The sequence below is a fragment of the Candida metapsilosis genome (assembly GCF_017655625.1).
Source record: "Candida metapsilosis strain BP57 chromosome Unknown scaffold1, whole genome shotgun sequence".
In the NCBI taxonomy this organism is placed as follows: domain Eukaryota; kingdom Fungi; phylum Ascomycota; class Pichiomycetes; order Serinales; family Debaryomycetaceae; genus Lodderomyces; species Lodderomyces metapsilosis.
The window spans coordinates 2083415-2096418 of NW_027138159.1; the positions used below are offsets into that span (position 1 = coordinate 2083415).

General features: G+C 35.3%; 8 protein-coding genes across 8 annotated transcripts; 4 read left to right on the top strand and 4 right to left on the bottom strand. All coding sequences in view use genetic code 12, as the record gives it.

Annotated features, from left to right (window-relative positions):
• Positions 1-76: 76 nt before the first annotated feature.
• I9W82_000944 (uncharacterized protein) lies at positions 77-3182 on the top strand (the record flags this gene model as incomplete). Its single annotated transcript, XM_067695362.1, has 2 exons — positions 77-97; positions 180-3182. 2 exons carry the CDS (start codon positions 77-79, stop codon positions 3180-3182), a joined length of 3024 nt encoding a protein of 1007 aa, XP_067550967.1.
• A 375-nt stretch (positions 3183-3557) lies between these two features.
• I9W82_000945 (uncharacterized protein) lies at positions 3558-3953 on the bottom strand (the record flags this gene model as incomplete). The annotated part of the gene is made up of 1 exon (XM_067695363.1): positions 3558-3953. One exon carries the CDS (start codon positions 3951-3953, stop codon positions 3558-3560), a length of 396 nt encoding a protein of 131 aa, XP_067550968.1.
• A 1004-nt stretch (positions 3954-4957) lies between these two features.
• HTA2 (histone H2A) lies at positions 4958-5350 on the top strand (the record flags this gene model as incomplete). Its single annotated transcript, XM_067695364.1, has 1 exon — positions 4958-5350. The coding sequence occupies one exon, from the start codon at positions 4958-4960 to the stop codon at positions 5348-5350; it is 393 nt and encodes a 130-aa protein (XP_067550969.1).
• Positions 5351-5823: 473 nt separating this feature from the next.
• On the top strand, positions 5824-6795 carry I9W82_000947 (lysophosphatidic acid acyltransferase; the record flags this gene model as incomplete). The annotated part of the gene is made up of 1 exon (XM_067695365.1): positions 5824-6795. The coding sequence occupies one exon, from the start codon at positions 5824-5826 to the stop codon at positions 6793-6795; it is 972 nt and encodes a 323-aa protein (XP_067550970.1).
• Positions 6796-6874: 79 nt separating this feature from the next.
• On the bottom strand, positions 6875-7723 carry I9W82_000948 (U2 snRNP complex subunit; the record flags this gene model as incomplete). Its single annotated transcript, XM_067695366.1, has 1 exon — positions 6875-7723. One exon carries the CDS (start codon positions 7721-7723, stop codon positions 6875-6877), a length of 849 nt encoding a protein of 282 aa, XP_067550971.1.
• A 187-nt stretch (positions 7724-7910) lies between these two features.
• Positions 7911-10448, top strand: ERB1 (Erb1p; the record flags this gene model as incomplete). The annotated part of the gene is made up of 1 exon (XM_067695367.1): positions 7911-10448. One exon carries the CDS (start codon positions 7911-7913, stop codon positions 10446-10448), a length of 2538 nt encoding a protein of 845 aa, XP_067550972.1.
• Positions 10449-10560: 112 nt separating this feature from the next.
• On the bottom strand, positions 10561-11208 carry I9W82_000950 (uncharacterized protein; the record flags this gene model as incomplete). Its single annotated transcript, XM_067695369.1, has 1 exon — positions 10561-11208. One exon carries the CDS (start codon positions 11206-11208, stop codon positions 10561-10563), a length of 648 nt encoding a protein of 215 aa, XP_067550973.1.
• A 529-nt stretch (positions 11209-11737) lies between these two features.
• I9W82_000951 (putative ADP-ribose 1''-phosphate phosphatase) lies at positions 11738-12709 on the bottom strand (the record flags this gene model as incomplete). The annotated part of the gene is made up of 1 exon (XM_067695370.1): positions 11738-12709. One exon carries the CDS (start codon positions 12707-12709, stop codon positions 11738-11740), a length of 972 nt encoding a protein of 323 aa, XP_067550974.1.
• Positions 12710-13004: the final 295 nt, after the last annotated feature.

Genomic DNA, 13004 nt, shown 5'->3' on the forward strand with positions numbered 1-13004 from the left:
CTCTCCTCCCACCCTCACAGATGCGAGCGGACACACGACTAAACAGACTGACATTCTACGTTAGTCTCCTATTGGGATGCCTAATAATTCTCCTCACGTTGAAATCATACACTTCAAAACTCAATGGTCCTGATGTACCAAGTTGTCGACCAGTTTGGATGTATCCATCCTATATCAAGATTGATTCCTTTGATCAACTGCATACGAAATACGCTTCGAAATATTCGATATACTTGTACCGAGAACAAGACAGGGACAAGTTGCCACCAGAAGGTACTGGTGATGATGTTGCTAGTATGGAATTGGAAGGAGTGCCAGTTTTATTCATACCTGGAAACGCCGGTAATCATCGACAAGTTAGATCGATAGCTGCAAAAGCATCTGAACTTTATGATGAGCGAACTCTGAATGAGGATTCAGTAAAGCTTGACTTTTTCACTGTTGATTTCAATGAAGATTTTACCGCATTCCATGGTCGTACCATATTAGACCAAGCTGAATATGCCAACGAAGCGGTAAAGTTTATCTTGGATCTATATTCAACGAGGTCCAAACCGCCAAAATCTGTCATTATCATTGGCCATTCAATGGGTGGTATAGTAGCTCGAATAATGTTGACTTTACCTGATTATTTACCCAATTCAGTTGAAAATATCTTGACGTTAAGTTCACCACATTCTACATCACCATTAACTTTTGATGGTGATTTGTCAACAATATATTCCGCAGTGGATAAGTTTTGGTATTGTGGATTCACCAATTGTTCATCATCAACGAAACTTCAACAATTGTCGAATGTGGCTCATGATAGGTTACGTAATGTTGCATTAATTTCCATCACTGGAGGTGCTTTGGACTCGACTTTACCGGCAGATTATACGACTTTGGGATACCTTGTTCCTAAAACTAATGGATTCACTTCATTCACTACTGGGATTCCTCGAGTATGGACACCAATTGATCATTTGGCTGTAGTTTGGTGTGATCAGTTAAGAACAATGGTTGCATCTGCAGTGCGAAGGTTAGTTAGTTTGCCTGGTGAGGCAACTACTCTTCGAGATCGTATGAGAGTTTTTGAACGTTATTTTTTGACTGGATTTGAGGATTATGCAGTGGAGGATAGACAATTAGAAACCCATTTAAAGGAGGATATATTTGGAACGGAAGAAACAGGAAAAACGATGAATAAACTAGAAGAGGGTGTGATTTATACCGACAAACAACTTGCGGCGATTAATGTATTGTCTTTGGATAAGGAGAAGGACTATCAATTCACATTGATATCAAGTGAGCCATTACAAAGTTTACAAGAGCATAGTAAAGAAAATCAACGAGCAGTGGGCTTATATAATGAAGAAGGACAGAATTGGATAACTGATGTGTCGTCCTTACAGGCAACAATTCCAAACTTTAGTAAAGATGTATCTGATATATCAGACTCATCCTTTGGTGGTGACAAACTGCCCATGTACAGCTTAGTGTTGAACTCAACCACTTTGAAACAATATTCAAATATTGTAATCACCACTTCAAGAGATGAGCAAGCCACAATATATTGTCAATTATCGTCTAAACCTACAAACTACACATTAAGTACTGATGGTGGCCTTTTTTCATGGATTAAATTTTTCACAATCGGCCAATCAATCACATTACCTTCAACTCGGCCCATACCAACAAATTTGAAAATCCCGCAAGCTTGGAGTAGTTTATATGTTTATACATTGAAGTTTACAAGTGAAGGAAAAGATCGAGATCAAGGTCAAGGTCAAAGTCAACTTACAGGAGAATATTTTGATACATTTATAAGACAATGGACAGAAGATCCATTTGAAAGCAAGTGGTATACACACTGGGGTAAAGATGGAAATGGTAAAAGTTTGCAGTTGACTATGCATGGGATTGCTCCATATGTTCCATACAAGATTCAATCTGATTATGGATTGAATTTGCAAATATGGTCAGGAAATGGTGAATCAAAACCGTTGGGTATTAATATATCAATTGATATTGTTGCTAGTTTGAAATTGTTGATATTAAGGTATCGAATTACTATTGTTGGAATGAATGTTGCTATTATTTGTCTTGTGTTGAGTTTACAATTTATTCAATTTGGATACAGTGGCAAGTTTCCTTCATTTAATGAGATGTTATTTTATTTCAATTCGGAATACTTGTTGGTTGTAATTGCGCTGTTGATTATTTTGAATTATGTTATTAATTTACCTATTGTTAACAAATTGTTGCATTATTTTGATCCTGTTGTTATTACTGATTATAACAAATTTGTCAATAATGAAATTGCATCAGGGTTTAAATCAAATGAATTGTATTTGGGATTGAGTCAGGGATTTACTATAATTGGAGTACTTTTGTATTTGTGTTGTAATTTTGTCATTTGGTTGACTTATATTGTTGTGATGGTGGCGGGGACAATATTGAACTATATTGTGGTTGAATTGTACCCTAATAGGTTCAAGATTAGATCAAAGAGAGTAGTAGTTAAATTTGGGTTGAATAAGTTGCAAGTATATTTTATGGGGTGCGTTGTGTTGTTGACACCATGGTATTTGCCTTATCAGATTGTTTATTTGATTTGCTGTGTGTATCAGGCAGTTAATGTGTTAAGGAGTTGGAAAGTGACAAAGCAAACAGAAGAAGGAAATGAAGAGGAAAGACAAGAAGGAGAGACAGTTTTTAATTTCCAGGTGTCATGGTTAATATTGATGCTTTGGATATTACCTATTAATGTTCCCATCTTGATTGTATTTATTCATAATTTACAAGTCAATTGGACTACTCCATTCAGTAGTCATCATAATTTGTTATCTATATTACCTATATTATTGATGACATATTATAATAGTAACTTGAGGGAGAGGAGAAATAGCAGAAGAAGAAAGAGTTATAATGGAGGTGGAGATAATGGGTTACCTCAATTGAGTGGTAATACAATTAAGTTGGTACTGTTGATGTTGGGATATATTGTTTATTATTCATTGGTTTATGGAAGTAGACATACTTTCTATTTGCATCATTTGTTTAATTTATTGTGTTGTTTGGTGTTGATTGTGTTTTATTCAAATGAAGCAAGCACATCAGGGGAAGAAGAAGAGGAAGAAGGAGAAGGAGGAATTAGTGGAAGGGTTAAAGAGAAGGAGTTAGAGTTGAAATTGAGCTGACTATGGGAGGAGAAAGAAGTGGGGTTAGGTTGAGTTATAAGAAGCCAAGTAAGTTACAAGAGTTAGGAATAGATACAATACTGTAAATATAAGTTAAATATACCTTTTTCAAGGGGAGGGGAGAGTATCATAGTATTCCTTTATGTAGAAGTTATTCAATTCTTACAGTTTTGTTTGTTGTTTTAAACCTGATTTGATGATATTAATATAATATACATATATAAAAGATTTTGGAAACTAAAAACGAAAAAAGATTCGATGACCAACATTTAGAATATTCTCTTCTTTTCAAATTCCAAAAAAGAAGTTAATAGCAAAAACAAACAGAACAGTTAGAAGTGAAAGTAAAAAATAAAGATTAAACTTGTTTTAATCTTAGTTTGAAGCTGAAGAGTATTTGGTAACAGCTCTAGTACCTTCAGAAACAGCGTGTTTAGCCAATTCACCTGGTAAAATCAATCTAACAGCAGTTTGGATTTCTCTAGCAGAAATAGTAGACTTTTTATTGTAAGCAGCCAATTTAGAAGCTTCAGAAGCAATTCTTTCAAAGATATCATTGACAAATGAGTTCATAATGGACATAGCCTTTTGGGAAATACCAGTGTCTGGGTGAGTTTGTTTCAAAACCTTGTAGATATATGATGAGTAAGTTTCCTTTCTGGCCTTGGTTCTCTTTTTACCACCTTCGGTTGATGAGGAAGTCTTTTTAGCGGCTGGTTTCTTTTCAGCTGGAGCTTTTGAAGCTGGTTTCTTTTCTGCTTTTGGAGCCATTGTTGATTATAGTAATTAAAATAAGTTTTTGATTTGTAATAAAGAAAGAAAGAAAGAAGAAAGGAAAAAGTTGTTTTAAATTTTTGAATTTGAAAAGTGAGAAATTAAGGAATATTTATGTAGAAAGAGAAACAGAGAATATAAAGTATAAACAACATACATACTTAGAATAGTAATACTATGTAATACTTAGTAAGTAAAGTAAGTAAGTACAATTGTGTAATGTACATACCAATGTAGAATTGCTTTGTGTATGTGTATATTGCTGTACAGCAGAAGAACTTCTCTCTCTCTCTCTCTCCACTTGTGGTCGCGATCACTCTCTCACTCTTGTCTCTCCTGAAAGAGTGGCGTACGCGAAAGAAAGAGAGAAGGTCGTGTAATTTTGTGTATTATATAAAACGCGCGCTCTCTCTTATCAGAAGAAGTAGTAGTTAAATAGAGTAAAATACAGTCTGAGGTGCGTAAATATCAGACCCAAGAAAAAAAATAATTATTTCAGTCGAACACTCGACTGAGTGTTAGTTAGTACCACAATAGTAGTACCACAAAGTAAAACTGAATACTGTTAAATGTAACACAAGAGAGTCAACAGAAGAAGATGCAGAAGAAGAAGAAGAAGTAGGAGAAGAAGAAGAAGAAGGAGAAGATGAAACAGAAGAGCACGATCAAGATTACACAAGTACACGACCACTCATCATACCAATACTCCTCGCCAATATACTACTACTGTATGAGTAGTCAAACATAGTTATTGTGTAATACTATGACATATACTATTCCTATCTCCTTTGTATTACACTGCACTGTACTGTTCTGTTGGTGTAATGTCCACAGAGCAATATAAAATTTAGATTAGTTGTATTCTCACTTCTCACTTTTAAAGATTATAAAAACAAACCAAATTTCCTTAAACTGATTTATCAACAAAAACCTTTTTCTCTTTCTTCTTCTTCTTTTCATTAATCAATCTTATTAATTACATATAAACTAAAATAGCAAAAATGTCAGGAGGTAAAGGAAAAGCCGGTTCAAGCGAAAAAGCTTCAACTTCAAGATCAGCCAAGGCTGGATTAACTTTCCCAGTTGGTAGAGTTCACAGATTATTGAGAAAGGGAAACTATGCTCAAAGAATTGGTTCAGGTGCTCCAGTTTACTTGACCTCAGTCTTGGAATATTTGGCTGCTGAAATTTTGGAATTGGCTGGTAACGCTGCTAGAGACAACAAAAAGTCTAGAATTATCCCAAGACATTTACAATTGGCTATCAGAAATGATGAAGAATTGAACAAATTGTTGGGTCACGTTACCATTGCTCAAGGTGGTGTCTTGCCAAACATTCACCAATCATTGTTGCCAGCTAAGAAGACTAAGGGTGGTGCTTCTCAAGAATTATAAGCTAGCTTAGAGATGACAAAACTAATTAACAAAAGAAATTAACTGAACACTGGGTTGCATTCTTACAAGAACAACAACAACAGCAGCCTATTTCTTTTGTTTAATTTTCCTTTTTTTTAATTCTTTTTACTGTTTGATTTATTTGGACAAGAAGAGTTTCTTGACTCTATTGTCTGTTTAAATTGATTGGGGTAAATTCTGGTGTATATTATTATTATCAATTATAATTATAAGTTTTTTCAACTGTATTCTTTATCATCATGAGTTGTGTAGAGTAGTAGTTACCTGTACGCTATGTCATTTCTTAGGCTAACGGGTAGTAGACTAGACTAGACTAAGCCCTGGAATTTTTATCACCGATGGGTCGGTCTTTACGGGGGGAGGAAAAAGAAAAAAAATGTATATATAAACAGGAACGAACCATCATTCTTCTTCTCTCTCTATCAAATAAAACACACTTATCCCTAGAAAAGATGGAGAAGTTTTCAAATTGGAGAGACAAGGCAACTGGTATATCACCATTTATGCCCATACCTTTCCCCAACTCATCATCCACCAAAACTAATCAATCCAAAAGATCAAGCAACAACAACACTGTAAATTTCAATTTCATCAATTTCAGCAAATGCACCTACCAATTTGTCCTATTTGTTACAAAATTACTCATATTCATAACCAAATTACCATTCTTTATCATTGCTGCTACATTGTACACTTTAACTGGATTCCACATCTTTTTGAAGTTTATATTCACATTCTTATTTGGATTCAATCCAATTGAATATTCAGTTGATGGAATTAAATCATCTCAAACGGCAAAATTACAACATTTCAAACCACGCAGGGGTGATTTAATAATTGCCAATTATTCATCCCCCTTGGATGGATACATTATTGCTTCAATTGCTCAAACTACTCAAATTGCCATCCTTGTACCTGATAAATCGGGCAACTTGTATCAATATACACCATGGACTTTAATTGATCATTGTGTAAATCAAATTCAAGGTAAACCAGTGGTGGCTAGTGCCGATGAAGTATCTAAATTGAAGAAAAATAACATTGTTGTGTTGTTATTGGAAGGTACTACTTCAAACAATTCAGCATTATTACCATTTATTAAATTAAATGATAAATATTCTACTATATGGGATGATTTTAATACCGTAAAGTCATTGGTTATTAAATTATATCCTAGTTATTTCACATTACCTATCCCCAATTGTTCAAGCTTGTATTATCTTTATCAATTATTTACTGATTTTGCCAAAAAATATGTCAAAGTGAAAATATATGAGTTTGAAAGTACAAATGGAGTAGGGAAATTGGATTTACCCAAGATTAGACGCTCATTTGAGTTGAATTCTTTGAATTTGATTAATCAGGATTTAAGTATTGATGCAAAAGCAAGATTTATTGATTATTACTTCAATCATGGTGTTTAAATAGATGATGCAACGTTTGAGATCATAAAACGGTATAGTTTGTATAAAAATAAACCAGCTACTGACAAGTTTCAATGCATTACTTTTCCTCTGACTCTTTTCGCCTCTTGCTTTCCCGTTCTTCTTTTTCATGTACTGGACTTCGATCTCTATGTTTCCTATGTGACGACTTTTCATCTGATCTATGCGATCGATGTGATCTGTGTCTACTACTTCTATGCAGCTTATGTTTCTTTTCTTTTGACTCGTTGGATGCTTTTGTTATAAATTGTTGCATGGGGTCAACAAACTCATCATCTTCTTCCTTCTCCACTGCAATAGCGTTCTCTTGAACTGTCTCAATTGGATCAGCAAACTCCTCATCAATAACACTCCTTGATACGCCTTCTCTCTCTTCCTCTTTTGTATCTTCCAATTGAGTATTATCAGCTTTAACCTCAGATCCGTTTCCACCTTCAATCAACTTCACTTGCCCCTTCTCTTCCTCACCACCACCTCTTCCTTCCTCCTCCAATTGCTTCCTAACTTCATCATAATTTATCAAATAATCATCCTCCTTCTCGCCATGTCTCAACTTATAATAACAATGATCAACAACCAACAACCGATCACCAATTTTAATACCGTTGAAATTATCAATTGCCAATATACAACTTTTAAAATTGGCATATTTCAAAAATGCAAACCCGCGATGTTGTTGATTTCCATCATCTACTCCTTCACGACTATGGACTAAGTTTAAATGGGTCGGAATTCCATATTGACTGAATATGATGACCAAGTCATGAGCCTTGATTGATGTGGGGATGTTGTTGATAAAGATGTAGTTTGTATCTCGATAGTCGTAGTGCCATGATGATTTGTATGTTGTTGTTGATGATGCTAGTTCTTTTTGGTTTATTTGGTTAATCTGTTTGATCTTGTTCATCTTATGAGAGATGTGTTGGATGTAGATAGATAGATGTAGTTTAAAAGTAATCTTGGTTGTGCATATAAAAAACAATTGAGATGAGACTTACGTACTCTTCGCACCAGAATTTTTTTTTTTTCACTTTTCACTTTAAACACCACAACTTAATCCACAACCAACCCTTACAGAGAGACATTGATTGAATATGGCTAGGTCTAGGAGTAATTCAAAGCCTACTGCAACTTCAAAAAAGGAGGAGTTAGCTTCAAGAAAGAGAAAGCAAGATTCTGAAGAAGAGGAAGAAGTGGGAACAAGTTCCGATGATGAGTTTAAAGTTGAAGGATTAATTGATCAAGATAGTGACGAGGAAGAAGAAGAGGATGGAGAGGGATCAAACGATGAGCAGAATGAAGAGTTTGAAGGAGAGGCAAACGAAGAAGAAGAACAAGAAGAAGACGACATTAGCGAAGCCAGTCAATCTGATTTTGATTCCGAAGAAGAACTCAACAAACTCCTAGCAGAAGAAGATGACGAGGAGGAGGGAGAAGAAGAAGAAGGAGAAGAAAATTCCAGTGATCACAGCTCTGTTGAATTCTCAGATGAACCACAAGACGATTTATCCGATGTCAATATCAAAAATTTGACCGTCAAGGACCCATCATCTCAAGATATCAAGACTAAATATTCCGATGGTAGATTAAGGATAATCAAACCAGAAATTGAACCAGTTTATGATAGCGATGATAGTGATGCAGAAAATTTCAACACCATTGGAAACATCCCCATTTCAGCTTATGATGAAATGCCTCATATTGGATATGACATTAATGGTAAGAGAATCATGAGACCTGCTAAAGGATCAGCATTGGATCAGTTATTGGAGAGTATCGACTTACCACAAGGATGGACTGGTTTATTAGATCAAAATACCGGTACTTCATTGAAACTTACTGATGAAGAATTGGAATTGATTCGCAAGATTCAAAAACAAGAAAATACCGATGAAAATATCAACCCATATGAGCCATTGATTGATTGGTTTACTAAAGATCAAGAAGTGATGCCATTAACAGCAGTTCCTGAACCCAAGAGAAGATTTGTTCCTTCGAAACATGAAGCTAAGCGAGTAATGAAGATTGTTCGTGCTATTAGGGAAGGTAGAATCTTAACACCAGAAAAGGCTAAAGAGCAGCGTGAAAAGGAAGATGATGAGTTGAACTTTGATCTTTGGGGTGAAGACGATGATGATGAGGTTGCTGATCATATTATGAACTTGAGAGCTCCTAAATTACCACCTCCAACAAACGATGAAAGTTATAATCCACCAGAAGAGTATCTTTTAACTGAAGAAGAACGTGCCAAATGGGAAAATGAAGATCCAATTGATCGTGAACGAAATTTTGTTCCTCAAAAGTATAAATCACTTAGACAAGTTCCTGGGTATCAAGATAGTGTACGTGAAAGATTTGAACGTTCTTTGGACTTGTACCTTGCTCCAAGATTACGTAAAAACAAATTGAATATCGATCCAGAGAGTTTGATTCCCGAGTTGCCATCACCAAAGGATTTAAGACCATTTCCTATACGTTGTTCCACTATATATGAAGGTCATACAGGAAAGATTAGGACTGTTGCTGTTAACCCACAGGGTATTTGGCTAGCTACTGGATCTGATGATGGAAGTGTTAGGATATGGGAAGTGTTGACAGGTAGACAAGTGTTCAAAGCTCAAATTATCAACAAGGAACATAATGGTGAGGATCATATTGAAAGTATCGAATGGCATCCTGATTCTGACACTGGTATTTTGGCGGTTTGTGCTGGTGAACTGATTTATCTTTTGGTGCCTCCTATTTTTGGATTTGATATTGAAAATACTGGTAAATTGAGAATTGAAAGTGGTTGGGGTTATGATAAGTTTGGAAATAAGAAGCAAGAAATGAAAGTAGGTGGAGATGAAGAAGAAGGAGATGGAGGAGAAGAGGAGGAAGGCGCTACGTCATCATCAGCTGCTGCAGTAAAGAAGGATGTAGCGAAATGGATCAATCCTACACCTACTCAACAATTGCAATCCATTTCAGCAATTATTCAATGTCGTAGAACTGTCAAGAAGATATCCTGGCATAGGAAAGGTGATTATTTCGTCACTGTTTCTCCCGACAGTAAAAACACTGCTGTTTTAATCCATCAGTTATCAAAACATTTATCACAATCACCGTTCAAGAAAACCAAGGGAGTAATAATGGATGCCAAATTCCACCCATTCAAACCACATTTATTTGTTGCTTCTCAACGTACCATCAAGATTTACGACTTGTCACAACAAAACTTGATCAAGAAGTTGATGCCTGGTGTTCGATTATTATCAACTATTGATATCCATCCACGTGGTGATAACTTGTTGGCGGGATCGTATGATAAGCGTGTGCTTTGGCATGATTTGGATCTTAGTGCCACTCCATACAAGACATTACGGTACCATGAAAAAGCAGTACGGACAATTAAATACCACAAGGGTAATTTGCCATTGTTTGCTTCGGCTTCTGATGATGGAAGTATACATGTTTTCCATGGTACTGTGTATGATGATTTAATGACGAATCCGTTATTGGTTCCATTGAAGAAATTGACGGGGCATAAGGTGATTAATCAAATTGGTATATTGGATATCGCTTGGCATCCAAAGGAAGCTTGGTTGTTTAGTGCCGGTGCTGATGGAACTGCTAGATTATGGACCACTTAGGGGAGAAGCTACTAGACTCCATAGAAGTAATAGTACAATTTAATTGTTACAACGTATATAAATGTAAACAAAAGAAAGCATCTAATAAGAAAAGGTTAATTGTTCCACACCCTCACTTCTTTTCAAAAAATGGCGCAGCTCCACCAGGTATATATTCATTACCAACCAATTGAATATTTTCATACTTTATTTGAAACAAATCATCTTCCTTTGCCTCAAATATCTTGGCCAAATTAGCTCCAATATTATCAACCACGCCTAAATTAAACTCAAAAGTAATCCAATCCAAATCTTTCCAACATAAAATCCCTTCATCATCATAAACCATTGGCGTACGGTAATGTTCATATTGATCAATAGTAATATCAGCAGTGAAAAGATATAAGCCACCAGTGCTTGCCAAATTCGCATGTTTCAAAGCTCGTTGAACAACAGTAGCGCCACCACCACCGCCATTTTCTTTCTTTTTATGAAATAGAGAACCGCTTCCCTTCTCTTGTCCTTTTTCCTTCTCTTCTTCTTCTTTACTATATATTTCCCAAGTCAAGATTCCTCTAGGTTCAAATTGAGTCAACATTAGTCCTGTTTCTTCTTGTGCTTCTCTAATCATACAGTCTAGTGGCGATTCATTGGGGTTGATTTTGCCGCCTACACCATTCCATTTTCCCATCCAGGGCGCTTTGTTACGGTTGAGCATGAGGATTTTGTTGTTTTCTTTGCAGCGGATAAACCCGAGAGTGAATGCTGGTACGATTGGCATTGTTAGTGGGTGGTTGTGAGGTAGGATGAGATGAGATTTGATAAGATAAAGTAACCAGAAGTAAAAAGAAGGGTCTTTTTGTATTGGTTCCTGAAATTATTATTATTTTTTTTCTTGAGTGGGAAATTTCTTTTGAATTTCAGTTTCTTCCCCATTGCTTAAAGTGAAGATTACACAATCTGCAATACAATAGAACTTATACGACGAGTGCAATACAAAAGGGAGAAGGAAGAGAAGTCATTACTTGACAATACATTAGTTAGTTTTTCAGTTCCAAAAGGATTCGTATACCTTACTGCTTATCCATTTTAGGTTTTAAAGTTTTTAACGCCGAGCTTGGCATAGATAACCAAATAACAACACAAAACCACGGTTATTCTTTAATGTTGAGGTGTCAGCCGACTGAGACAAAGAGTGGGGTAGATATCGTTACAAAGAAGCGGACATCTATTAAATCTACCTTTATATATATATATATATATCTAATTTCTAATTCCATGCAAACATTTCAACTGGTTCCTCTGTTCTACTACAACTTGACACATTTAAACACTTCATCCAATTCCATAATCGTATCAGGTTTCAATTCAAGATTTTTACCATATTCACTAATCAAACTTTCCAACTCTTGTAAATCAATTTCATTTTGAAATAATCGATAGTCTTTATTGAAAAAGAATAAAATCAACATTGATTTCTTTAATTGATTGAGACGTGTAGATGAAGATTGTGAATCATTGTTATTGCCTTTAAAATCCAAGTGGAATACAAACATGGCAAATATCATGATTTTAGTCAGTTCAAATTCATTTAAGTGGCCATATCCTGTTCCTATTCCCGGGATGATTATGTTACGAACTTGTCGTAGTTCCGCAGCACTATTCCCGTTCGAGCGGCCACTATTTATCATCTTCTCATCCATGCTATGCTCTTCTTGTATATGTGATAGTAAACTCCATATAGAATCAAATAAATGTCTAACTGAATAGATTTTTTCAGGAACCATCATGGTTGGAATTTGGATTAATTCATCAACACCTAAATTCTTGTAAATTAACGAATCTCGAAAATTGTAACCTTTGTAAATGGGCAACTGTAACAAATTGGTTCGATATATGTGATTGGGTATCAAGTATCCATTACTCTGTTGTAATTTTGCATCTTGAATTAACTGCTCAATGACTTTATAGTCGGATACATTGGTTCCTAAAAGCATGCTTTGTAATAAATATTTGTCGTATCCTCCACCCATATACCCAAGTGAGTTTCCTGGAGAAACAGCAGATGTGTTCCCACCAAGTTTATGATTGGTGACAAAGTCTTCAATAGTAGAAGCATAAAACTCAAATTCGTTGAAAGAAGTAGTTGCTGTTGTTGACGATGTGATTGTTGTCGGATTAAGTGATAAGTTGTAATGTTGGACAATTTTTAGACAAGTTTGATAGTGATGTTTCCAGCACTGTACTATTAGCTGGTTCGTATCTATTAAAATGTACTTCATTGCCTTGATTTATCAATAGTTGATGCAGTTAAAAAAAAACGATGTTTATAAAAGTCGGTTGGATTATATTTTATTTTTTTGCGCATTTGAGTTTTTGCGCATTTCTTTTTTCTATTATGCACGTGACTAGATAGATTTTGCAAAAAAAGAAATCCCAAAAGGTAAAAAGGAAAAGATCAAACAACTTAGCTTGTTCAAAATTCACGTGGCTAATACCTATGTAGGAAAGCCACGGTTGCATCTCCTTATGACTTGCAAGTGTCCCTCTAGATGATTTCCTTGATAAAATTTTGTA